The following is a 25,869-nucleotide window of genomic DNA, read 5'->3' on the forward strand; positions in this document are numbered from 1 at the left end:
AAGAGGAGCATCTTAAGAATATAAAAATGTGTTTGATTTGCACTTTTATTTTTAATATTTTTTATTTTAAAATAAAAAAAAAACAGAAAGTGAAAATAAAAAAAATTATTGTTTTTTATTATTTTTTCTTTTTGCTTCATAAAATTTAAAAAATAGAAAATACTAAAATAAAAATGTAAACAAAATGCACCCTAATGTTTCCAATGCCACGCATTATTTTTTTTTTTTCCCAATGACACATGAATCAAGGTAAAATCCATTACTCACATGGATCATTCCAAGCATGTATAATTTCATGAACACAATTCAATTTGGACTTCATTCTCCTTGACTCAAAGGAAGGAGAATTTGTATACTCTATCAATGTAATAAAAATGGCACAAATTCCTTTTATGTTGTTATGCTAACACAAACAATACAGTGAGTGGATACTAATCTTGCCATGACACTTCCCTCTTCAATGGCCAAATTCTTGCTTCTCTTGTTCCACAAATGCACAGCATAGCTCTCACCATTAGAAAGTTCATCAATCTGGCTTTCCACCCATCTTGATTCCAATTCGCCTTCCGGTTTCTTGTAAAGCTTCCCAATTCCATTCCAATCCACAGGGTAGAAGGCCTTAGGTGGCAAAATAGTAATGTTATGGCCTTCGAGCCGCGCCATTACCCTCGACACCAAGTAAGGTCCATTGTTCCCCCATTTGTTCCCATTGAAAGTAGTGGAGAATTCCTGTAAAAATTCCCACACAACAGGATGGTTAATGTCAAACATCATAACCGCATTGTTCAACCTATTCCATTGCTTGGTAGTGAAGTCAAGACTTTGTGCTCCAATTGCATTCCTCAAGTCCAAGAAATCTTTTAGCACTATGATGTCTGTGTCCATGTAACCGCCTCCATATTTGTACAACATCGCGAGCCGAACAAGATTCGACAGGTTTTGAGACAGAGGAATGTCTCCAGGATCTCTGTTACCACTCTTGATCAGTTCAAGCCAAGCCTCCGCCGGCGTGTCCTTAACCAAGAAGGGCACGTCCGGAGTTATGGCACCAACTTTGAAGCCGCGATCAATCAACGGCTTCAAAGTTGCATATCCACTCTCGGTGTCCATTGATCTTGACACAACTATTAAGCACCCGTCCGGGTGCGCTTTAAAGAATGTGTCCATGGTAAGAAATTCTCTTTTCCCAAAGTGTTTCGCAGGCGAAAACCATATAATGTGGAACAGAACTGAGCAACCTTTGTTCAAGAAACCGGTGACTCTATCATGAAATTGTTGTGACAATGTTGTAGAGTGTAGTAACTCTAGCTTAGGAATCTGTGTTCTGAACCATGCCATTCTTACTTCTCTTGATGCATTTGCCGGTGGAATAAGAGGGTCATAGTTTTCTGAATCACTAGTTGTTGACTCTTCAAATGATGATGAATCTGTTCCATGATTTGTTGAATTGAAGTAAAGGATTCTAGAATTTGAGTATTTGCTTTGAACATAGCAGAAGATGAATACTATTGCAAAGATAATGGCATAGAAGAATGGTGATTTTGGGTTGCGGCTTTTTTGTTTGTATTCAAAGATCTTCCTTGATATATGTTTAGAACGCATCATTGCCAAAGAGCCAGATGAATCCATCTATGATACTAACATTATGGAATTATATTTTAGAGATTTTGTATATATAAGCTACCTCAAAGATTAAAGCTCTATGGCGATTGATGTAAGAAATATTAAGTTTTCTTATCTTATTACCAAACTTGTATAGTAACTTTTATTTAGCAAGATGATACTCCAAATTGTACATTTATTCTTTTCGTTTTCAATAATATATATGTAGCTTTTGGAACTTCAAATTTTGGCCTTGTTATCAGTATCAAGGTTGCTAATTTATTAACCTTATATTAATGCCTATTACAATTAATTTGAAACCAGATTGATGATGAAATCATTTATTTAGATCTAACAATTTTAATTATATCAAATCAGGCTTATAGAAGTTAGGTGGAAGGTGCATTGAGAATTTTTTTTGTCATCATCAACCACGTCAAAACGCGCTTATTTCCCTTCCCTTCCCTCCCCCCCCCCCCCCCCCTCCTTTTCTTTTCTTTAAACATTTGTATTTATTATGACAATATTGATGCTGACCGAGTATAATTTCACATTTGAAAGTGAAGAATAGAACGTAATTTGTTACGGCCTGGCCCAAGGTCCGCACGGGTCGACCCGACCCAAGCTCTACCCGACCCGGCTGCGCGCCCTCCAACCGACCCGGACACGCGTCCTGTACGGCCCACACGCGGCTGCAGGACAACGTCCTTGAGAATATGGGCCTGTCCCCATGAGGGACCCACTACTGACATGTATATAAAGGGAAGATTGGCTCTTCCCACGGGGTACGTCATATCTTTTCACCTCACTACTCTGCCCGCCTGCACATCGCTGACTTAAGCGTCGGAGTGTCTTTGCAGGTGGCACCCCCCTCATCCTCTCTCCAGGACAAGTGCTCGTCTGCTCGACTAACCCGCAACCAAGCGCGCCCAAGGCTAAGGCATCCTCACCCCCTCACTTGCACACCCGACTTGTCCGGAACCCGGCAACCGAACATTGGCGCCGTCTGTGGGGACACCCCTGCCTAAATGGAAGTCGCGCTAGATCCCGGCGACCGAGCTCGAGCAGCCGGAGCGGAGGGGGCAGCCTCCGTCGCCTCGCAAAGGGGGGGCGGAGATCCCCCCGACAACACACGAGAACACGACCATTCGGGGGAACGGGCGGCGATAGCGCCATAATAATGCAGGAGCTACGCCACAGAGTCCAGAACCTAGAACGACAGCTGGCCGACCGGGAGCGGGATGGGCGGTCTACCGATCCCAGCTATACCCCATCTCCCGGGAGCGAAGAGGAAGACTCTCACCGAAGCCGCCCGCGGCGTACATCCGCATCCCGGACGGAAGCAGAGAGCACGCGGGAGGAGTCACCCATAAGGAGAAGGCGAAATGACACGATCATCTACTCCCGCGGCAGACCAACACGCCGAGCGGCAAGAGGTCACGAAGACGGGGAAGGAAGATCCGAGAGAACACGACAACCCGTGATAATGGGCGTCACCCCGTTCCACCGATCCATCCTCGAGGTCCGGTTGCCGAAACACTTCGACAAACCAACGGACATGAGGTACGACGGAACCCAAGACCCTCTAGAACACCTCACGGCCTTTGAGGCCAGGATGAATCTGGAGGGAGTGGGGGACGAAGTGAGATGCCGCGCCTTCCCGGTAACTCTAGCAGGGCCAGCGATCAGATGGTTTAACGGTCTCCCACAAGGTTCCATATACAGCTTCTCAGACATCAGCCGTGCATTCCTGGCCCAATTTACAACGCGAATCGCGAAGGCCAAGCACCCTATCAACCTTCTTGGGGTAACCCAGAGACAAGGAGAACCGACGAGGAGGTACTTAGATCGGTTCAACGACGAATGCTTGGAAATCGATGGCTTAACCGACTCGGTGGCCAGTCTTTGCCTAACGAACGGCCTCCTCAACGAGAACTTCCGAAAACACCTTACCACGAAACCGGTTTGGACGATGCATGAGATCCAGACGGTAGCCAAGGAGTACATAAACGACGAGGAAGTCAGCCGAGTCGTGGCTGCCAATAAGCGGCAGTCCGGCTACAGCCAAGCCCGGCAACCGGGCGACGGAGAGAGAGCAAAGGAAAAAGCTAGGGAGGAGGCATCGAACAGGGCACCTCGACCGTTCCCCCGGGTCGGGAAATTCACTAACTACACTCCACTCACTCTCCCCATCGTGGAAGTCTATCAACAAATAGCGGAGAAGGGAATCCTACCGAGACCCCGACCACTTAAGGACCGTACGGGAGGAAATAAGAACCTCTATTGTGATTATCATAAGGGTTATGGCCATCAAACACAGGACTGTTTTGACCTGAAGGATGCACTAGAACAAGCGATAAGGGAAGGAAAGCTAGCCGCGTTCTCCCACCTCATCAGGGAGCCGAGAAGACGTTATCGCGATCAAGACGAAGAAGGCAAAACCCGTTCGGCCAAACGGCGACAAGAACCCGAAGACAAAGACCACGGCCTCACTGTGATAAACGTGGTAACGGCCAAAAACGCCGCGCCAAGATCCCGGTCGGCACAGAGGAAAGACGTTAAGGTCTTGACGGTCTCGTCCCCGCCGGTGCAAAGCTCTAAGAAGCCTCCCTCCATTTCTTTCGGCCCGGAAGACCAATGGTTCAACGACGCCCCGGAAAACCCCCCCATGGTCATTACGGCCAGAGTGGGAACCGGCCTCGTCAAACAGATCCTCGTCGACACAGGAGCTGATTCAAATATCATGTTCCGCAACGTGTTCGACGCACTAGGGCTAAAAGATGCCGACCTGACGACTCACCAGCACGGGGTTATCGGGTTGGGCGACCACTTCATCAAGCCGGACGGAGTAATATCCCTACCAATCTCGGTGGGGCAAGCCCAAGGCCGAAGATCAGCGATGGCCGAGTTCGTAATCCTCCGAGACTCCACTGCCTACAACATCATCTTGGGAAGAAAAACAATAAACGATTTCGAAGCCATAATCAACACAAAGCTGCTAGTCATGAAGTTCGTTACCGACGACGGATCCATAGGGACCATAAGGGGAGACCCCGAGACGGCGGTCGCTTGTGACAACGCCAGCCTCTCCCTTAGAAAGAAGTCCAAGGAAGCATCCGGTGTGTTCCTAGCTGACCTTGATGCCAGAGTGGACGACAAGCCGAGGCCAGAACCAGAAGGGGATCTGGAGAAGTTCAGAATTGGTGACAAAGTGGAAAAGTTCACATTCGTTAACAAGAACCTCCCACATGAGTTGAAGGAGCCCTTGATCGAAATGATAAGAGCCAACAGTGACTTGTTCGCATGGACTCCAGCCGACATGCCGGGCATAGACCCAAAAATCATCTCACATCATCTAGCCGTCAAGACGGAAGCACGCCCGGTGGCCCAACGGAGGAGAAAGATGTCGGCGGAGAGAGCAGAGGAGGTGGCCAGGCAGACGGCCAGCCTCCTAGAAGCAGGCTTCATACGGGAAGTGGACTACTCGACATGGCTCTCGAATGTGGTATTGGTGAGAAAACACAACGGCAAGTGGAGAATGTGCGTGGATTATTCTGACCTTAACAAAGCATGCCCCAAAGATTGTTTCCCCCTCCCTAACATAGATGCACTCGTCGATGCCGCGGCAGGATATCGATATCTAAGTTTCATGGACGCCTACTCCGGTTACAATCAGATACCGATGCACCGTCCTGACGAAGACAAGACGGCGTTCATAACGCCAGGAGGAACTTTCTGCTACAAGGTAATGCCATTCGGCCTGAAAAATGCGGGGGCAACATATCAAAAGCTGATGAACAGGATATTCCACGACCTCATAGGGAAAACAGTTGAAGTCTACGTGGACGACATCCTGGCAAAAACAACACGACCTGACGATCTCCTGAATGACCTGGCAAGGGTATTCGCGTCCCTCCGTCAACACGGTATGCTGTTGAATCCCCTCAAGTGCGCCTTCGCCATGGAAGCCGGCAAGTTCCTGGGATTCATGATAACTCAGAGAGGGGTAGAAGCCAACCCGGAGAAATGCCAGGCAATACTCCAGATGAAGAGCCCGGGTTGTGTCAAGGACGTCCAAAGGTTGGCAGGGCGGTTGACCTCATTATCCCGATTCCTCGGAGCTTCGGCAACAAAGGCCCTGCCATTCTTTAACCTCATGAAGAAAGGGATGGCGTTTGAATGGACGCCCGCATGTGAAGAAGCCTTTCGGCACTTCAAGGAAATCCTGGCGGCGCCTCCCGTCCTCGGAAAGCCAAAGGACGGGAAACCACTGTACCTATACCTCGCCATAACGGGAGAAGCCCTAGCCGCAGTTCTGGTACGGGAGGACGGAAAGGCTCAACAGCCAGTCTATTTCATAAGCAGGGCCTTACAAGGGGCGGAATTAAGGTATAGCAAGTTGGAAAAGCTAGCCCTAGCACTTCTAACCTCCTCACAAAGGTTAAAGCAGTACTTCCAGAGTCACCAAGTTGTCGTCAGAACGGACCAAGGGATCCGACAAGTACTCCAAAAACCCGACCTAGCGGGAAGAATGATGACTTGGTCTATCGAACTCTCCCAGTATGACATACGATACGAACCCCGGCAAGCCATCAAGGCGCAGGCGATGGCGGATTTTCTCGTAGAAGTAACGGGGGATCCAAGCGAAGAAGGGGGTACACGGTGGAAGCTCCATGTGGACGGAGCCTCCAACCAGACCTTCGGAGGTGCCGGGATCATCCTGGAAAGCCCGATTGGGGTTGTATACGAACAGTCGGTCAGATTCGAGTTTCCCATCTCGAACAACCAAGCAGAATATGAAGCCCTTATAGGAGGCCTAGCCCTAGCAGCAGAAGTCGGTGCAAGAAGAATAGAAATATGCAGCGATTCCCAAGTCGTCACCTCCCAAGTAAACGGTAGCTACCAAGCCAAAGACCCTTTGCTAAAGAAGTATTTGGAAAAGGTTAAAAGCTTGAGCCAAAAGTTCGAAGAGGTCACGGTCCACCACGTGCCCAGAGAAAGGAACACACGGGCAGACCTCCTATCAAAGTTAGCCAGCACAAAGCCAGGGGAGGGGAACCGGTCCCTCATCCAAGGCATGACGAGAGAACCGGCAATCACATTGCATATGACAAGCCTAGGTTCCTCATGGCTAGACCCCATCACCGACTTCCTAGAACACGGCAAACTCCCTAGTGATGAAAAGGACGCGGCGAAATTGAGAAGGGAAGCGGCAAAATACGCCGTCATCCAAGGACAGCTGTTCAGAAAAGGGCTCAACCAACCCCTACTGAAGTGCCTACACCCCGACCAGACGGACTACGTCCTCAGGGAAGTCCATGAGGGCTGCTGTGGGCACCACATCGAAGGCAAGGCCCTAGCGAGGAAATTAATTCGAGCCGGGTACTATTGGCCGTCGATGATGGCGGACTCCAAAGAATTTGTCAAAAAATGCGTAAAGTGCCAACAGAACGCCAACTTTGCCAGGGCGCCGGCCTCCGAGTTAAGCTTGCTGACGACCTCCCGGCCATTCTCTCAATGGGGAGTCGACCTTTTAGGCCCCTTCCCTGTCGGCCCTGGGCAAGTCAAATACCTCATAGTCGCAATTGACTACTACACCAAATGGATAGAAGCCGAACCACTAGCTAGCATATCCTCGTCCAATTGCAGGAAGTTTATATAGAGGCAGGTGATAACGCGATTCGGGATACCAGAAGTCGTCATCTCGGACAACGGTACGCAATTTACTGACAAAAAGTTCACGGAATTTCTCAACGGCCTGGGTATAAGGCAAAGGTTCTCTTCGGTAGAGCACCCTCAGACGAACGGACAAGTGGAGTCCGCCAACAAGGTTATCCTTTCGGGGCTAAAAAAGAGGTTGGACAACAAAAAGGGTGCTTGTGCCGACGAATTAGCAGCGGTCCTCTGGTCCTACCGAACAACTGAACAATCCTCCACTAGGGAAACTCCCTTCCGACTAACGTACGGGGTGGACGCAGTGATACCCGTAGAGATCGGTGAGCCGAGCCCGCGGTTACTTTTGAAAGGAGTGGAGGAAACCGTAGAAAAAGACTTGATAGAGGAAACCAGGGAAATGGCCCATTTGACAGAAACGGCGCTAAAGCAAAGAATGGCTCTGCGCTACAACACCAAAGTGCTCAAGAGAGAATTCGAGCCAAACGACCTCGTCCTGAGGCGAAATGATATCGGCCTGCCGACCCCCGGAGAAGGCAAACTAGCGGCAAACTGGGAAGGCCCTTACAAAGTCAAAAAGGTGATGGGGAGAGGAGCCTTCAAGTTAGAAAGGCTCGACGGCAAGGAAATCCCGAGAACATGGAACGCGAACAACCTAAGAAGATTCTACTCCTAGAGGATGGCCCGACGAGCCGACCAGCCTAGCTAAGTAGTTAATTAGCAAATTTAACTTTTGAACTTATCAAAGCGACTTACGAGTCCTTTATGCGATTACCGAATAAGATATACTTGTGCAAATTTTCTCTTCTGTTTTGTCACTCAACTCTCCAGATAAACCATCTCGTCACGACCAACGACGACGCGCGACCACGGGGCTGATCACCCCGGGAACCCGTCAACCCCGCCATAACGACTACGTGAAAGGCCATGGGCCGTTAATATAAATGACGACAATAAACCAAAAACGGTTAAGAGAAACGGATGAGAAAAAATCTATCACGACAACACGAGCAAACGACCAGAAAGGTCATTGTTCACAGGCCAAAATAAAACGGCTAAAATCACATTGTTCATAGGCCAAAACGGCTAAAATCAAAACTGTTCATAAGCCAAAACAAGACGGCTAAACAAAAATTTCAAACAAATGACTCATTTCTTGGGGACGTCGACAACTTTGCCATCCTGAATGACTTTGAGAACACCAATCGCCGACGTATCAAAGTCAGGAGCAATGACTTTGACCTGAGCCTTGAGGGCCTCCTCGGTCGCCAAAATTGCACCCTTCCCCTGCTTCAAGACATCTTTGTACTTGGCCTTCCACGTTGCTAATTCGGCCTCCACGACCTGCTTTTCCTTCTCTATCTCGGCCACCCGCTTTTGCGCAGCGCCGACCTGGCTCTCCAAGGTCATCTCACGCTCGACAAGACGAGAAACCGTGGCGCCCGACTCTTTCAACTTCTCCTCAGCAGTGGCGGCTTTCTTCTCGGCGGCAGTGACCTTTTTCTCGGCAGCGTCAAGTTTCTCATTTGACTGGGTCAACTGCTCCCGGAGAGTTTCAACTTCACTTTTTAGTTCATTATTCGCTTTCCCAGCAGATTCCAACCTTCTACGGAGGGACTCCATCCCGGATAGCTCAAACTCTGCCTTCCGGGCTATCATGGCGCCACGCAAAAGGGTACGGTACATCCACCTCGCCTGCCCGGCAAGGGAAGACTCATGGAAGTGCTCCTCGGTACCGGGGATCAGCTGGGAATCTATAAAGTTCCCGGCATCAAAGTTCCTCTCCATGACGGTAAGAGCTCCCTCGGGACTGGAGGACGTCTTCCTCTTCCTCTTAAGGCTGGGGACCTCTTCCACCTCCTCATCAACATCCGGGTTAGACGCCGAACCCCCGGTGCCTATCACTTCACGAAAGGGGGAAGCATGAACTGCTGCGTCGCCCTCGACCGGGGGAGTTTGGGTCGAGGCCCCGGTTCCGTCAGCCGCAGTTTCTTGCCCGGAAGTAGCCTTGCCCCCCGGAAGAACCGCAGGCTTCTCGGCAGCAGATTTTTCTTTATCCCCTTCGTCGTCACTGCCATAGAGGAAAGTTTGAAACAAGTCGGGAAGGCCCGTCACCGACGCAGACATCTCCACTGCAGGAAAGCAAAGAAGGCCGGTTAATCGCAGCAAGTTATCAGCAAAAGCAAAAAGATAAAAGGTAAAGTAAAAGCTTCTCACAGATATAATTACGACCGGACTCCCGGTCACCCATGAGGAGGTGGGGATTTACTTGGTTCTTCCCAAAGACTGCCATCAACACCTCGGCAATCTGCTTATCCACCGCTGACATACCTCCATAGGTTACCTTAATAAAGGTATTGGACCCTGCCCCGAAACTCCAATAGGTCGGGATGAGTCGTACCCCCTCCAACGACAACCAAAAGGGATGACGACCTTTGACAGGGCGGACCTTAAAATATTTGTCCTTAAACCCGTGGTAAGAATCTTCAAACAAACCGAAAATCCTCCGACCCTGGGCAGACCGGAAGGACATGAACCCCTTTTTGTGCTTCTCCTCCTTTGAAGGGTTCGTAAGGGTGAAAAAGAAGAGAAAAACATCTACAGACACCGGCAGTTCGAGGTATTCACAAACCATCTCGAAACAGCGGATCGAGGCCCAACTGTTCGGATGCAACTGCGACGGCGCCACGGAAATTCGACCTAAAAGCGCCATTTGAAAGGCTGAGAACGGAATACGAACTCCGACTTGGGTGAACATGGCCTTGTAAAACCAAATCCAGTCGGCGACTTGGCGAGGTTGGAAGTTGATTTCGTACAGGCGCTCGTGAGGGGCCGGGACAAAGACGTCATAATTGGCCTCCTCGTCAGTTCCCCCACACAAGTACTCGGCTTGTCGGAACTCGGTGAGCTCCTCCTCGCCCATTTGGTTGGGCGAATCCTTCACGTCGGAAACAACCCAGGCATAAGGATCATACGCCGCGGGGTTAACGGAAGCCCGGGAGATCGTGCGAGCCATACCTACACGGGGGGATCATCCAGTTAGTCTAAGAGATTGGTAGATCGGTTGCTCAGTTCAAGCACACCACTACTCCCCAACTAAGGACAAAACACTAGAGGTGGACAGGGAAAAGCCTACCCTGGAATGGCTCCCCCCCCTCTAACACGTATAACCGCCATTGAAAGGCCACACAACAGCAACAGAACCAAACAACAAGCATACAAAAATAATATATAAAAGGGAGAATGATTCGAAAGTTACCTAAATTGATGGAAAGAAGATGAGGTTGCAAAGTCTGGAAAGATGCAAGAAGGATGAACAAAGGCACCGCAGCAACACTCTAAAATCTCGTAACAGGGAAGAAGAAGGCGAGGAATGGGAAGTGTGGAAACGCACAGAAGCATAAAACCGATCGTTTAAAAACTGCTTCCCCAAAGCGCGAAACACCTGGGGGCAGAATAGTCTTTTCAAAGAGGGTTTTTTCCACCCCATTATGAGCATTCAATGCTCGGCGCAAAGAACGAAGCGATGAAACGGTTGCTTATGCAACCAAGGGACACGCGCGTTGGGGGCATATCCTTCCCACGAGCGGCCGACCAGACGAGATGCGAGACGACACGCCATTGGTAGCTCCCCACGACTACCATTGGCGCGTGGGGGCACTGTTACGGCCTGGCCCAAGGTCCGCACGGGTCGACCCGACCCAAGCTCTACCCGACCCGGCTGCGCGCCCTCCAACCGACCCAGACACGCGTCCTGTACGGCCCACACGCGGCTGCAGGACAACGTCCTTGAGAATATGGGCCTGTCCTCATGAGGGACCCACTACTGACATGTATATAAAGGGAAGATTGGCTCTTCCCACGGGGTACGTCATATCTTTTCACCTCACTACTCTGCCCGCCTGCACATCGCTGACTTAAGCGTCGGAGTGTCTTTGCAGGTGGCACCCCCCTCATCCTCTCTCCAGGACAAGTGCTCGTCTGCTCGACTAACCCGCAACCAAGCGCGCCCAAGGCTAAGGCATCCTCACCCCCTCACTTGCACACCCGACTTGTCCGGAACCCGGCAACCGAACATAATTATAAGGTATGATTTTGTAAAGAAAAAGTATAGGTAAACAATGAAAATAATAAATAATGTGAATAACAGTTTATTTCACTAGGTGTACTGATCGTTATTTTAATATTAAGATTTAGATGGTTAATTTGGAGATGTAGTGTGTCTTTATTTGATTGGTGGTTGTTCATGTTGTTCAAAATAGTCATTATTTACTTAGCACTTCCCATTTGTAAATAAGTTGTATGTCGTTTTCTATAACTTTTTTTCTGTTAATTTTCATTTCTAGTTTTTACAACTAGGAATGTACTAGTAGAGTATATTATTTTTCATCATCATTTAACCATTAATATTTTAAATGTGTGAGCTAAAAATATATTGTTAAATTATTAGATTAAAAAAATTAAATTAATAACTAAAAATAATGGTCAAAATTAATAACCACTAAAAATATTGTTGAATTTTTCAGAAACAACTACAAGGACAACGTAACCGCAGTATTCAAGCTCACTGGCAAGTGGCAACCAAAATTACACCAAAGATGCCGGAGGCATTTTAAAGTAACCTTTTGCAGTGGTTGCAGAACCGACACCAAGTTAAGCGTTGCAAAAATATTTTGAGAAATGCATGGGCTTCAATCAATTTAACGTTTTAGCTTTAACCATGCAAATAAATATTTTAAGAGCAAATACAACAAATTAAAAAACGAGAAACTCTTGGGTCTGTATTTTTTAGTATTTTTTGTTATTATTTGACTAACACAAATACTAAATTATTTTTAACAAATAAATTTTACTAATTCATGCGTGCAAATTCCAAAATAATATAAGTATAAACTATATTGATTCATGTATATAAATTCTGGTAAATATTTTACAAATTATATATTTTTTGTGTGCAAAATTTTTTTATAAATTATTATGGACCAAATACTAACAAAAAAATAATAATATTTATTGAACATATAGCATTATTCTTAAAAAATACTAATACACTAAAAATTTCTGAGACATAGATATCGCCAGCACGTAAATGTGCCATCAGAAAAATGTCTACAGAATTGTGGAAAGAATAATGTGGCATCTGAGACATTGCATATATTTTGGGCCCCCAACCGTTGTCGGCCGATGGCAATAGCGGTTGAGAAGGTCATTGATGAAGCTGATTGAATATTCATACCCTTGATCATAGGAGTGTTTATGGATCGGATTCGATCCGTATTTTCGCGGTATTTATTCGAATTTGATTCGAAAATTGTAGATATTGATTCGATTTGTACACTAGTAAGAACGGATTGTGGATTTCATGCAGACATCCACATATCCGTGGATCCGCAAAAATAAATAAATAAATAAATAAGTAAAAATTTTTTTTATGTTTTATTTCAACTAATAATTATTATATACTGTTGTATTATTTTATTTTTATTATTTAAAAAAATATATTTAATAATATTTTAAGAGTAAGTATATTTAAAAGTGTGAAAAAAAAGAATTTTATTGATATTTTTTTAATAAAAATAAGCTTTTTAAAATATTTTTATATTTTGCAAATATATTTGAGATTCAATCTGATCCTATCCATAAATATATAGATCGAATCTAAACTTAAAAAAAATAATATTAGATTCGATTTAATAATTTTAATGCAGATTAGATCAAAATTTTGGTTATATCCAATCCGATATGTGTTTACCTACTTGACTCTTGTGGATAAGAAATGAGAAGGGTTTTCTCGTTAGAATTTGCCATACCTTATGTAAAACAGAGTATATAAAGAAGCTTTACTTTACATTGAAATCAGAGTGATATAAAATTATAACATTATATCATATCTAATATGATAGGTTAAGTCTACTCTCTAAAATAGATTTATAATAGAGTGAATATAGTGAAACTATAAAAAAAAATTATAATACAAAAAAATTAGATTTTAAAAAGAGACTAAATTTTTAAATAATCCATAAGATGATAAATAAATTACTTGACTAAGTCCTAGTAAAATTGGAACAAGTAAGGCAATAATCGGTGAACAATTTTTCCATGACGCTTCCCTCTTCAATCTCAAGATCTCTGGTCTTCTTGTTCCACAAATGAAGTGCATAAGTCTTCCCTCCATAAATCAATTCCACAAACCTATTATCCACCCAAGTTGTTCCAGAATCAGTTGTAGGCTTCTTGTAATAGTCCTTAATCTTGTTCCAATCCACAGGGTAAAATGCACTAGGTGGCAAAACAGTTAAATTGTACCCTAGTTTACCTTCAACTACTCTCCCCACAACCTTAGTAACCAAATAAGGACCATTGTGACCCCATTTATTACCATCAAAACTTGATGCAAATTCTTCTAGTAAATCAAGTAGAATTGGATGTTTCATGTCAAATATCATAATTGCTGAGTTTAGCCTCAACCATTGTTTTGTCTCTAGATCAACAAATTGTGCTCCAATTGCATTTCTCAATTCTGACATATCCTTCACAAAGATCAAATCTGTGTCCAAATACACACCACCATACTTGTATAGCATTGCTAGCCTCATCAAATTTGAGAGGTTCTGAGATATTGGGATTGATCCAGGGTCCCTGTTGCCATTCTTGATCCCTTCAAGCCAAGATTGAGCTGGGGTATTCTTGACCAAGAATGGCAAATCCGGAGTAATTGCCTGCAGAGTAAGCAACTAATTTAGTCTTGGATAAATTGAAAATTCCAAATATTGATAGTTTTACTTTTAAACGAATGTTGACAATTTATCCCTTCGAGAAAATTAAACAAAAAAAAAAAACTCATGCATTATAGTTAGGAAAAGTGAAACCGAGATGATATTATGAAATAAAGTAATCTTTCAAGTATCATGAATTTATTTTGGTCTTTTAGGAACTAAGCTGTTAATATCAATAGTTTTAGAACTAAATTCGTAGACTATTCTCTTACTTGAACTTTAAAGCCGCGGTCTAGGAGCGGTTTCAGGATCCGGTAACCTCGTTTCGACTCCATGGATCTTGATAGGATCAGCAAGCATCCTTGAGGGTGGACCTTGAAAAGTGTGTCAAACGTTATGAACTCCCTTTTGCCAAAATTCTTCGCTGGCGACAACCATATGGCGAAGAAAAATGTTGAGCAATTTTGAGTGAGGAAGCTGAGGACCCTTAAATGAAATGAAGCTGAAGATGGGTTATAGCTTGGTTTGAGTATCTCAAATTTAGGTAAGTTTTTCCTGAACCACGCCATTCTTTCTTCTTTTGTAACATTTTGTGGTGGAATTAGATTCTCTTCTTCTTCTTCTTCATGATTTTTTTCTATGGAAAGCTGAAGATTCACACCACTCTTTTCACCTTGATGAGTTTGTTTTTGCATTATGAATCCAAATGATGAGAGTGCTGGAGAACTAGAAATGATATCTATATCAGAATTGATGAAGAACATAGTGGCAACAATAAAGACATAGAAGATAACAATTGATTTTGTAACGCGGTTTTGTAGCCCGGCGTGATCATTGATATTCTGAGAGATTTTCTGATCAGCACCCATAATGGCTATTATGGCCTAAAGATTAATAGCCTTTTTCTTTTTGTTCAATTATGTGAGAAACCTTAGGAAAGAATGAACATATATACCTATGGCTATGTATTCCCTATTGACATGCATTCACAAAATACTTTGAATATCATTTTACATCTGTATTTAATCTCTTTGAAGTGTCTTTTTAATCACTTTAATATTTCCTGTCGTTTTAAGTAAGTTTACATTTATAAATACACACATGAATTTAAAGGAGATAATTAAAAAAAATATTCATTTTAGATAAAAATAAAATAATTGTATAAAATTACTTCTAATAACTCCTCTTCTTTTATACTTATTTTTTCTTTTTCATTTAATAAAACAATAAAATTATGGAACCAAGCAAAATACTAAAATTGTAAAAACCGGATCAGTCAATGAACCGATTGAATAACTGATTTAATAATTTAATGATCTAACCGAAATCCAACTGTGGTGAAAACGGTTTAATTAAATATAAATTACAATTACTAAAAATTCAATAGCATAACCTCAACATGTCAACAGCCATAGCAAAACAAAATTAACAAATTCAAGAACACTAAACTCCAAAAAATTAACAATCAATGATAACTAACTCAGAAAATCAAAAACCACCTTAAATCTCTCATAACTTGAACACAATAAAAAATTGCTATCACCATAAACATAAAAAACCTACAGAAATGAACTCAAAATCAGAAGTTTAGAACAAAAGTACAAAATTAACTCCGAAATTTGACAATAATTTAATAAAATTAACTCAATAAAAACAACAATCAACAATCTTTCCCTGTTAACAACAATCAACAATCAAGGAAATTAACTCAGAGAAACAACAATTAACTCAGAAAAATGGAAAAACTAAAAATACCTTCCAGAGCATAGAGCACAGAGGTGAGGGAGAGGGAGTACGACGGACACATGAGACGAAGCGCAGCGAACTGGAGCAAAGAGGGCTGGAGCGTGGCAGAACGGGCTGTGCGATGGAGGAACGAGATGGAGGAGATGAGCTTGAGTAGTGGCAACAGCAGAGCAAGGACTGTGCGACGGAGTTCCTGTGCGATGGAAGAGCGAGATGGAGGAGACGAGCTTGGGTAGTTGTAATGGCAGAACAGAGGCTGTTCGACAAAGGAACGAGACAGAGGAGATGAGTGGCAACGCGAGACATGCTGCAACGGAGGAGACGATTTTGAGTAGTGGGAACGATGACTGGAGCAGATGCGACGGCAACGATCAAACAGCGGTGGACGTGAGTTTTCGGCGATGAAGAAATTTATGTGTTGTTTTAGTGAAGATATTTCGGTGTTATTTTTTAGAAATTTATGTGTTGTTTTATATATGAGATATTTTTGTGTCAACTTTAAGTAATTTTGGTGCTATTTTATTTCTTTTTATCTATCAATGTGATTTTTCAGTATGCAATTTATTTTCTACTTTTTTATATCATTATATTTAAATCCCAACGTTACTTTAAACAAATTTCGGTGCTATTTTTATTTCTGAGAAGAATTCAATCCAATAAGTGTAAACTTATATTCATTCAATTAAATAAGATGGTAATATAATATAAACATGTTCATTCAAGTCTAATATGAGAATCAATGCTCCTAAAAAAAGAAATAAGAGCGACAGACACTATAAGAAAAGCACTGAATACTGTCAAATTTACCGCCAGATTTAGTTTTACAAAGTACCGACGTACTTACCGGTGGTTTAGGCGTCGAATTCGTTGGGTCAAAATATTTTCGGCGGATTTTTATTTTCGACGGAAAATTCGCCGGTAATAATTGGAGGAAAAACGGGAAAAATAAGCGCAATATTTATGGTCGGATTTACCCGCAGAAAATTCTGACGGTAAACCTACTTAGGGTAACTCTGTGCTTTGTTAACCCGCAATATATTACCGTCAGATTTATTCGCTGGTAAATTCGACAGTAGGGTTTAGGATAAATCGATACGTAGGGTTTAGGATAAATCAATACTATTAGCTTCGATTTACTAGCATGCTGGCTTTAACTAATAGATTCGATTTACTACTCATAACGTGTATTTATCTAAGCCTTTGATAGTACTCTTAACATCTTTTAAGCCATTTTTTAAATTGTTTTGCATGAAACAAAATATTTTTTTGTGGTATAATTTAAATAAATTTATTAAAAAATATATTTATTCAAATTTCAAATACAATACTCTTCTACATAATTAATAATTTAAAAATTAAAAAACTTATTTTATTTAATGCGAAGCAATTAAAAAAAAGATTAATTAAAACATGAATTTTGACACTAATTTTAAAGAATTTGACCCAAAAATAGACCGAACGGACCGAACCAAACGAACTAGATCCAAACCGGACCTCTGGACCCAACCAACTCACTTAAACAAATGAGCTTCAGCTCCTCCCCTTCTTCCTCATTGTTGCTACACGCTGGGCATGCATGCAGGAGAAGAGAAATAAGAAACAACCCTAACCCTCCACTTTAATCTCATATAACTTCTCACTCCGAACTCCGATCGCCACACCGTTTGCGGTCACGCGTCCACCGCATTGAGCCCTACAAAATCTGATAACCAATTCGGTAAGGAACTCTCAATCTCACTCTCAGTTTCTTCTTTCCCTAATTTTCAAAAATTAGAGTCATTATGTATTGAAATTTGATGATTTTGGTATTTAGGGTCAAGCTAGCTTGAGAAAACTGTTTAATTTAGTCCTATTGTTGTTTGGGTAAGGTGAGGATTCTTGAACCCTAGCAGATTTCTTGATTTATTGTGCTTGAATGTTATGTTGGTATATTTGAATGTAGCAATGTGAATTAGGTAGTGTATATATGTGAATTAGTGTAAAATTGTGAATATTGAAAGCTTGAGTGGTAGCTTGGGTGCTGAATTTTGGTGGAGGAGACTTGGACCTTGCCTAATTGAGTTATCTTTGGGCTATATGAGGAAATCGGTCAAGGTATGATTTTGGTTTCTCTTATATAATATATAATGTCTTGTGAAAATATAAGCTAGACGACTTAGGATAAGTTGAATTGTATGTTTGATGCATGTTTAGTGGTTTTTGGTGAAGGATTGAACATGTTATAATGTGTAATGATGATTGACGAGATTGAGGACTTGTGTTATAACTGTTGTGGAATTTGTCGAATTGTATTAATGATTGAGAATGGGTTGATAGTATTGAAAATTAGTGAATTGTTGATAATGATGAACCGTGATGATGATAGTTGAGTATATGACTGTGAATTGAGTATGAATTTTGAGGTTGAGTTGATTGATTGTGAGTTGAAGATGTTAAGCTTATTGGAGTTGTGTATTGGGGTATTATGAAATGAATTAAGCATTGAAATGTGAATTGGTATGTTTAGATGTTGTCAAAAAGCTTAGAGTTTTAGTATTGAGATATGAGATTGGTGAAAATAGAGGTTTGACAAATTTTGTGAAAAACTTATTTTTGGCCGAACTTTGGCGAGTCATTACTCGGCTTCCGAACCTCCAAAATTTCTCAAACCTGTTTCATATGAAAATTGGGTCCGTGAAGTTTACATCGTTCAAAGAATGGATGAAAAATATTTTCAAACAAAAAAGTTATGCGCGTCGGACGTTTGGTGTTAATAATTGAAATTCTGCAGCACTTAACAATTTTTGCCTACCCTGCAGAATTCGCGTACGCGAACACCCGCATGTGACGCGGCCATTCCCTTCGGGTTTGGTGTCTTGCGTACACGAGCAGGTGTATGCGTACGCGAGACCTGAAATTTTGAGGGGTTGCGTATGCGAGTGTTGGTACGTGACGTAGCCAATGCTCTCGGGTTGAAATCCCTACGTACGTGAGACATGCCCGCATATGTAGAACTCCTGTTTTCAGCAAAGTGAAATTTTGTGTATTAAAACGTAATTTTTAACCTTTAAACCTCTATTTTTACTCTTTTAGCCCCTTGACCTTAGTTGTATGCTTAGTGATGAGATAAAGCTAGGAAGGGATGGTAACTTAAAGGTGAAGTAAGCTTGAAATATGATGAATTATGTATGAGATCAAGTACAAAGATATGACGTATATGTGATGTTTATGGCTATAATGAATGATTATGAATGAATATGAATACTAATGTGGCTTATGCACTTCTTTTAACTGAGATACGAGTTTTTATGAGTAAAAGCAGTGGCTTGCCACCATGTGCTTTAGGTTGAGATTCGATAATCTGTTGACCCTACATCGCAACGGTGACCGAGCACTTATAAATCCCTGGAAAGGTTCCCCTAATGAGCAGAATTTATTTATAAATGAGAAAAAGCTATGCATAGACTCTTGGGAATGCGCGTATGAGGGACTGTCCTAGGTTTAGTAGCCGGACATGTCGGGTTGGATTGATAACCGACAGATGACTCATCAGCCATAAGACATGCATACATCATATGCATATGTTTGATTTTATTGTTTGTGCATTAACTGAGAGTGCCATTGTAAATTAGTATGCCTAATTGCTATACTTGCTACCTGCATTACTTGTATTCTAATTGTGTTTGCCATTGTCTGCTTGTTTGTCTGTGTGATTCCACCGGAGTTGGAAGATCTAGAGGAAAGCGGATGATGGAGGATTTGGATAGAGTTTTGGTTAAGTTTAGGAACCTTAGAAAATCAACCTTGTTTATGGTTTCCATTTTAAATCTTTAAGTTTTATAATTTGAGTGTTGGAGTTCTAAGATTGCCTCTAACTTTTCCAGGACCTTATATTTTATGTATGCGGCACCATTATCATGCTGAGAACCCCAGTTCTCCTTTCATATAGATATTTGTGTTTTTCAGATGCAGGTCAAGATGCACCTCGCTAGGCGTCTGGAGCTCTCTACAGCAAAGTGGGACATTTTGGGATTTTATATTTTGTTCTGTTTAGATATATCCTTGTGTATAGAACTCTCCTTATATATATGTTTTACTTTTTGCACCTCATAGAGGTTTTATGGAGAATTATGATTTTTTTTTGTATTTTAGGACTCGGATTTCATATTCATGTATGTAAATATTCTCTGGCCAGTCTTAGCTTCGCAGACTGAGCTCGAAGCTTGAATATTTTGTATCATTGACTCTCTCTATTCTCATTTTCTATATATGTATGTATATGTAACTTAGCTTTCTCCGTACACAAGTAAACGTTATTTCTGAGCGTTGCACTTTTAATTTTCACGATTTGCTTTAACTATATCCTTCATGACTCTTTGAATATTATATTCTTTCAATTATTATATGTACATATACTTTATTTTAAAAGTCGTAAAACACCCACTTCTATTTTACGATTTAAGCGTAAAATTTTATATAGTAAGATGTTACTATTTTCACAAACATAATAGTAGCCGAAGACCAAAGTTGGATAAAGTTTCCCTTCAACAGATACATAATACTTAACAAGATGTTAATTATATATATATATATATATATAATGTAGTCTACACTGACTATAGTAGTTATATATATATATATATAACTTTAACGGCACTTTAAAAAATATTGTTAAAAATTAGAATTATATTTTTATAATATACTTTTATTTTTATATTAAAAAACATTAAAAAGTTTTATTTTTTAATTTTAACAATATTTTTTAAATATTATTAAAATTATATAGTCAATATTACTATTATAACGATAATCACTATAGCATAATATTTATAGGTGGCGTGTCTACTATAACTACCATAATTAAAATTAAAATTATTTTGTTATATTTTTGTTATTTTTTATTTTTAAATTAAAAATATTTGTTTAATAGTAAACAAATATTACTTTAATTTTAACAACTTTGTGTAACATACCATAACATAGATATATATTGTTTAAGGGGTTTTTTTCGATAAAAAAAATCTTTTGAACCTTAAAGGATTAGATAGTAAAAAAATTAATAAAAAATAAAAAAATCAGTTCACAAATAATAAAAAATAACTTGTGAATCGGTTCAAATATCAAATCATTTGCTTCACCAAATCACCACACATCAAAACTATACTTTCACACACTCACAAACTCATTATTATTATTATTATTATTATTATTATTATTATTATTTGTTAACATTATTATACGAGAGAGACTAAGAGAGGGTATCATATTACATTTTTCGAGGCCGTCCCTCCCATACAACCTCCGTCCCTGAGTCTTGCTTTTGTAGTTGTTGTTGTTGTATATCACCAGGCACGGACCCAGTAAGCACACGAGGGGCACTTGCCGTCACTGGTTTTCATTAAAAAAAAAAATAGTTATATATAATGTATTTCTATTTCAAATCTTAAATAATTTTATTATAAATAAATTAAATTTAATTCACTAAAGTCTTAAATTTATTTTTTATTTTTTTATTTTAATTATTATTTAATCTAATTAAATTTAGTTTTTTGTCGTCATTTCTTTGTGTTCCTTAAATCTTTTTTTATTTTTATATTTTTAACATATTTTTTTCATTCTTTATTTAGTAGTCATTTTCTTTTTATCAAAAGGTAAATTTTAAATTTTCTATTTTTTTTATATAATTTCTATGACTTTATATATCTTTCAATTTCATTGTTTCTTCTTTTGATATTTTTAATTACAAATTTTAATTCAAACAATTATAACTTAGGTATTAATCTAATATTTTATTCTCTTCATGACTTTATATATTTTATTTTATTTTTAATTTATTTATCTTTATTACTTTTTTTATCTTTTATTCTATTATATGTACCTGTGTTGCATATAAAATTTTAAAATGAATTAATTAATTTACTAATTTAAAATATATTTTTTATTTTAAAAATAGTAATGACAAAATATTTTAATTACAATACATAATTAAATAGATGAACAAAATTTTTCATCTAATATTATATCAAAATTAAATTAAAAAATATATAATAAATTTAATTATTTTTAAAAGAAAGAAAGAAAAAAAATTGTAAATTAAGGTTCTATTATTTTATATAAACTTACTTTTATATATAGATTTAATTTTTCTAGTATTTATATATAATTCTAGTTTTAAATTATAAGTAATAGTATATCATTAGTTGTTAATGTGCCAATTAAAATAGTCTTTTAGTATTAAATGTGTATAAAAAAAATTAGTTAAAATAAAAAGTTATCTATAATTTAATTAAAATATTTTAAGTTAAAGTTTTAAAAATAAAAAATATTTTTAATAAATTATATAATGAATAGTATTTAAAAAAAATATTCGTTAATTTTTTTAATTTTTATATCTTCATATAATTAATGATGTTCAACAAAATTTATTTTAGTGTATAAATTTTTGCCTTCACTTTTAAAATTTTCTAAGTCCATCACTCTATATCACCCTCATTATTATTATTATTATTATTATTATTATTATTATTAGTAGTAGTAGTAGTAGTAATAGTAGTAGATGTCACCCTCATTATTTTTGTTATTATTATTACATTTATTTTTATTATTATCATCGTCATTGATATTATTATTATTATTATTATTATTATTATTATTATTATTCGAACAAAAATAATTTAATTTTTTAAATTTATTTTTTTTGTTATTAATATTTTTATGTCTTTAAAGTTTTTTTAAAAACTTTTTTTTATTTTTTTATCTTAATTTTCTTAAAATTTATGCATATGAAAAGGTAAAAGATAAAGTTGTAGAGCGCATGTGTAATGTTATTGGATAGTGGATAGTAATTGAACTTGAATTTTTTGTTTGAATGGGTTGTGAGTCTGGCTCATGTGACAAAGTCTAAAAACAAAAAAAATCATTCATCAATTTGTCAAAAAAAAAATATCATTATAGAATTAATTCAACTAGACCATGTTAGAGTCGGTCTACAAATATATTTAATTTTAGGTAAAAACTAATATTTTTAACAAGTTTAGTACAATGCAATTTAAACCATTTATTTAAAATATTTTTACATAATCTTTTAAGCCCTAAATTATTCTTTCTCCAACAAAGACATTCTCATTGTTTAATAGTTCTATCACTTTAAGTATTCTTTTATCTTGGATGGTTATATCTTCATATTAGAAAAGAATCTTATGTTTTTGTTCTCAATATATAAATTTGAGATCTCTTGGAAGCCCACCATATATCATTTCCAATTCTCTGTCATAGATTTCAATTACTTCCATCTTAATCTTTCAAAAAATAAATCTTGACAACATTGCCACACACACACTTCTTGAGAACCGTGTGGCTATAGCATATATGGTGATTGGAATTGAGTATATCCTATCGGTTTATGTTAGGTAATTAATAATTTTTTTAAATAATATGAATAATTATCAATTAAATAAAAATATACTATTTTTAAATTATTCATCTAAATTTTAATATTAGAATAAGTATTTGTACACTTAATAAAATAAATATTCAATAAATCTATTATTTATATTGTTTAGTATTTTCATTATCTATTTATAATTTTTCTATTCTATGAATTAAATCACAATGAATTGACACATAGAGAGAGAAACATCCACCTATCAAAGCTACAATATAAGAGATCACATTGGAAAACTTTTGTATATTCATGGAGTGTTAACAACTACATATTTTAATTTATAATTATAAATAATTATACAGAAAATTAGAAAATGAGTAATTATTTTTAAAGCACACATTACAATTTACATATGCTTTAACAAGAACCTTTTTATATCAAATTAATGCAATAGAGAATGAATCAAGAAATTCAAGAAAGAATGTATTTTTTTTATTTAGTAATAAAAATCTTCTAAAAATATGGAATACTCTCTTTAATTCCTGGTGACACCATAGCAAACAACGCAGTGATCAGTGAACAATCTCGCCATAACACTTCCATCTTCAATATCCAGCTTTCTAGTCCTCTTGTTCCACAAATGAAGCGTGTATGTACCCACTCCATACATTAATTCCCTCACCTTATTCTCCACCCAAATTGATCCATTTTCATCTTCAGGCTTCTTGTAATACTCCGGAATCTTGTTCCAATCCACAGGATAAAACGCCTTTGGGGGCAAAATAGTAATGTCATACCCTGGTGTGTTTCCAACTCTCCCCACAACTCTTGAAACCATGTATGGACCATTATGCCCCCATCTATTCCCATCAAATGTTTGTGCAAATTCCTCAATGAAGTCTAAAAGAATAGGGTGTTTCTTGTCAAATACCATAACTGCGTTGTTCAACCTCAACCATTTTTTTGTCACAGGGTCCATATTTTGTGCTCCAATTGCATTCCTCAGTGATGACAAGTCCTTCAAGAAAATCAAATCTATGTCCAAGTAAACGCCGCCGTACTTGTAAAGTACGGCGAGGCGAATCAAGTTGGAGAGGTTATTGAACAACGGGACGGTTCCGGGGTCCTTGTTGCCGCTCTTTAGCTCTTCGAGCCAAGATTCGGCAGGGGTGTTCAAGACCAGAACCGGCAAATCAGGTGCAATCGCGAGCACTTTAAGCCCGCGATCTATCAAAGGCTTCAGGATCCGATACCCGAGTACCGAATCCATTGAGCTTGATAGGATCAGCAAGCAACCTTGAGGGTGGACCTTAAGAAGGGTGTCCATAGTCATGAACTCCCTCTGGCCGAAGAATTTCGCCGGCGAAAGCCATATGGCGTAAAAGCGCGTTGAGCAATTTTGGGTGAAGAAATTAGAGACTCTTGCATGGAATGAAGAGTCATTTCTTGATTTTAGCATTTGAAGCTTAGGAAGCTGTGACCTAAACCATGCAATTCTTTGTGGCTTTGTCATTTGTGGCAATGGAATCATAAGATCTTCATTTTCTTCATAATCTACCTCTCCTTGCGTATTTGGCTCCATGTTGAAACTATGAGAATTTACACCATTATTAGCCTTTGCAGAATTTGATGACAATGTGTCGTTTGTTTCATCACTAGACTTAGAAGTTTGATTTTGGTTTGTGGAACTATCAGTTGAATCTGATGAAGAACCAGAAGAAGACGACGAATTGATATTTCGATCAGAATTGAAGAGGATAATAACAACAAATATCAAGGCATAGATTACAACGGATAATTTTGTAATGCGGCTATGACTGAATATACTCTCATCATTGGAGGTTTTCTTAGCACCCATGATTGTTATGCCTATAAAATGTTATGCTTTTTAAGGCAACAAATTTGAATATTGAAGTTGTAGTACGGAGTGGAACTATATTATAGGAGATGACACAAATTTATGCGTTGGTGTTGGAGTTAATAGAAATGAATTGAAATAAATGAACCTGTCATAGAATTTTATTTATAAACATGTACGAATTATCAAGGAATAATTTTAAGGGTACATCACGACAATTGCAATGGCTCATAGCTAGCTAGAAATATTTTCCAAAGGACATGGTGGTTTTTGTCATAATTGCAATGGTTTCTTTGTTTTGAATGAAATCGACACATACATACATGTGATACATTTTCTAGGATGTGTGATCGAACACAGAAATAAAAAGTTTGATTGAGGATTTGAGGTTATATGTTTAAATGGTTGATATAACAAGTTGGTGCGAGTTTAAGATTTTTATAACAAATAGCAGAAGAGGGAGGATTTGCCTTTGGCGAGTTTCTGAGTGATGCAGTGCCTAAAAGAGAGATAAAGTATAATGATTACTCTGTATTAATAGAGTGAGACACTAATGTCATGTGTGTCTCTTATTATTAGGGTTAGATTTAAACTCTGAGAATGAGCTCGGTATACTTAGTCATACATAGCATATAATATAACATAAAAATTAAGAAAAATAGAAGAGGGTCATTAGTTCGGGTAGGTAATGGATTTTGATAGTCAAATCCAATACATGAACCAATTGTTCATCTGTTCTAATAAAATTTTATCCGTTTGACCTGATTACCTAAAATAAACCGAACCAGTTGTATCAGATTTGTTAAATATTCGGAATCATCCGATCGATCGGATCTGCTTATGACTCCTAACTAACAATATTCGTATAATTTTTGAAATAGATCTACTATACGCTAATTTTTAAGATTTTT

General features: G+C 38.9%; 3 protein-coding genes across 3 annotated transcripts; all 3 read right to left on the reverse strand.

Annotated features, from left to right (window-relative positions):
- Nucleotides 1-390: 390 nt before the first annotated feature.
- LOC130975342 (uncharacterized) lies at nucleotides 391-1,629 on the reverse strand. Its single transcript, XM_057900152.1, has one exon. The coding sequence runs from the start codon at nucleotides 1,627-1,629 to the stop codon at nucleotides 391-393; it is 1,239 nt and encodes a 412-aa protein (XP_057756135.1).
- Nucleotides 1,630-13,319: 11,690 nt separating this feature from the next.
- Nucleotides 13,320-14,860, reverse strand: LOC130975343 (uncharacterized). Its single transcript, XM_057900153.1, has 2 exons — nucleotides 14,264-14,860; nucleotides 13,320-13,994 (listed from the first exon to the last, which is right to left on the reverse strand). Exons 1-2 carry the CDS (start codon nucleotides 14,858-14,860, stop codon nucleotides 13,320-13,322), a joined length of 1,272 nt encoding a protein of 423 aa, XP_057756136.1.
- Nucleotides 14,861-23,635: 8,775 nt separating this feature from the next.
- On the reverse strand, nucleotides 23,636-24,958 carry LOC130975345 (uncharacterized). Its single transcript, XM_057900154.1, has one exon. The coding sequence runs from the start codon at nucleotides 24,956-24,958 to the stop codon at nucleotides 23,636-23,638; it is 1,323 nt and encodes a 440-aa protein (XP_057756137.1).
- Nucleotides 24,959-25,869: the final 911 nt, after the last annotated feature.

Source organism: Arachis stenosperma, chromosome 4 (genome assembly GCF_014773155.1).
Source record: "Arachis stenosperma cultivar V10309 chromosome 4, arast.V10309.gnm1.PFL2, whole genome shotgun sequence".
Classification (NCBI taxonomy): Eukaryota; Viridiplantae; Streptophyta; class Magnoliopsida; order Fabales; family Fabaceae; genus Arachis; species Arachis stenosperma.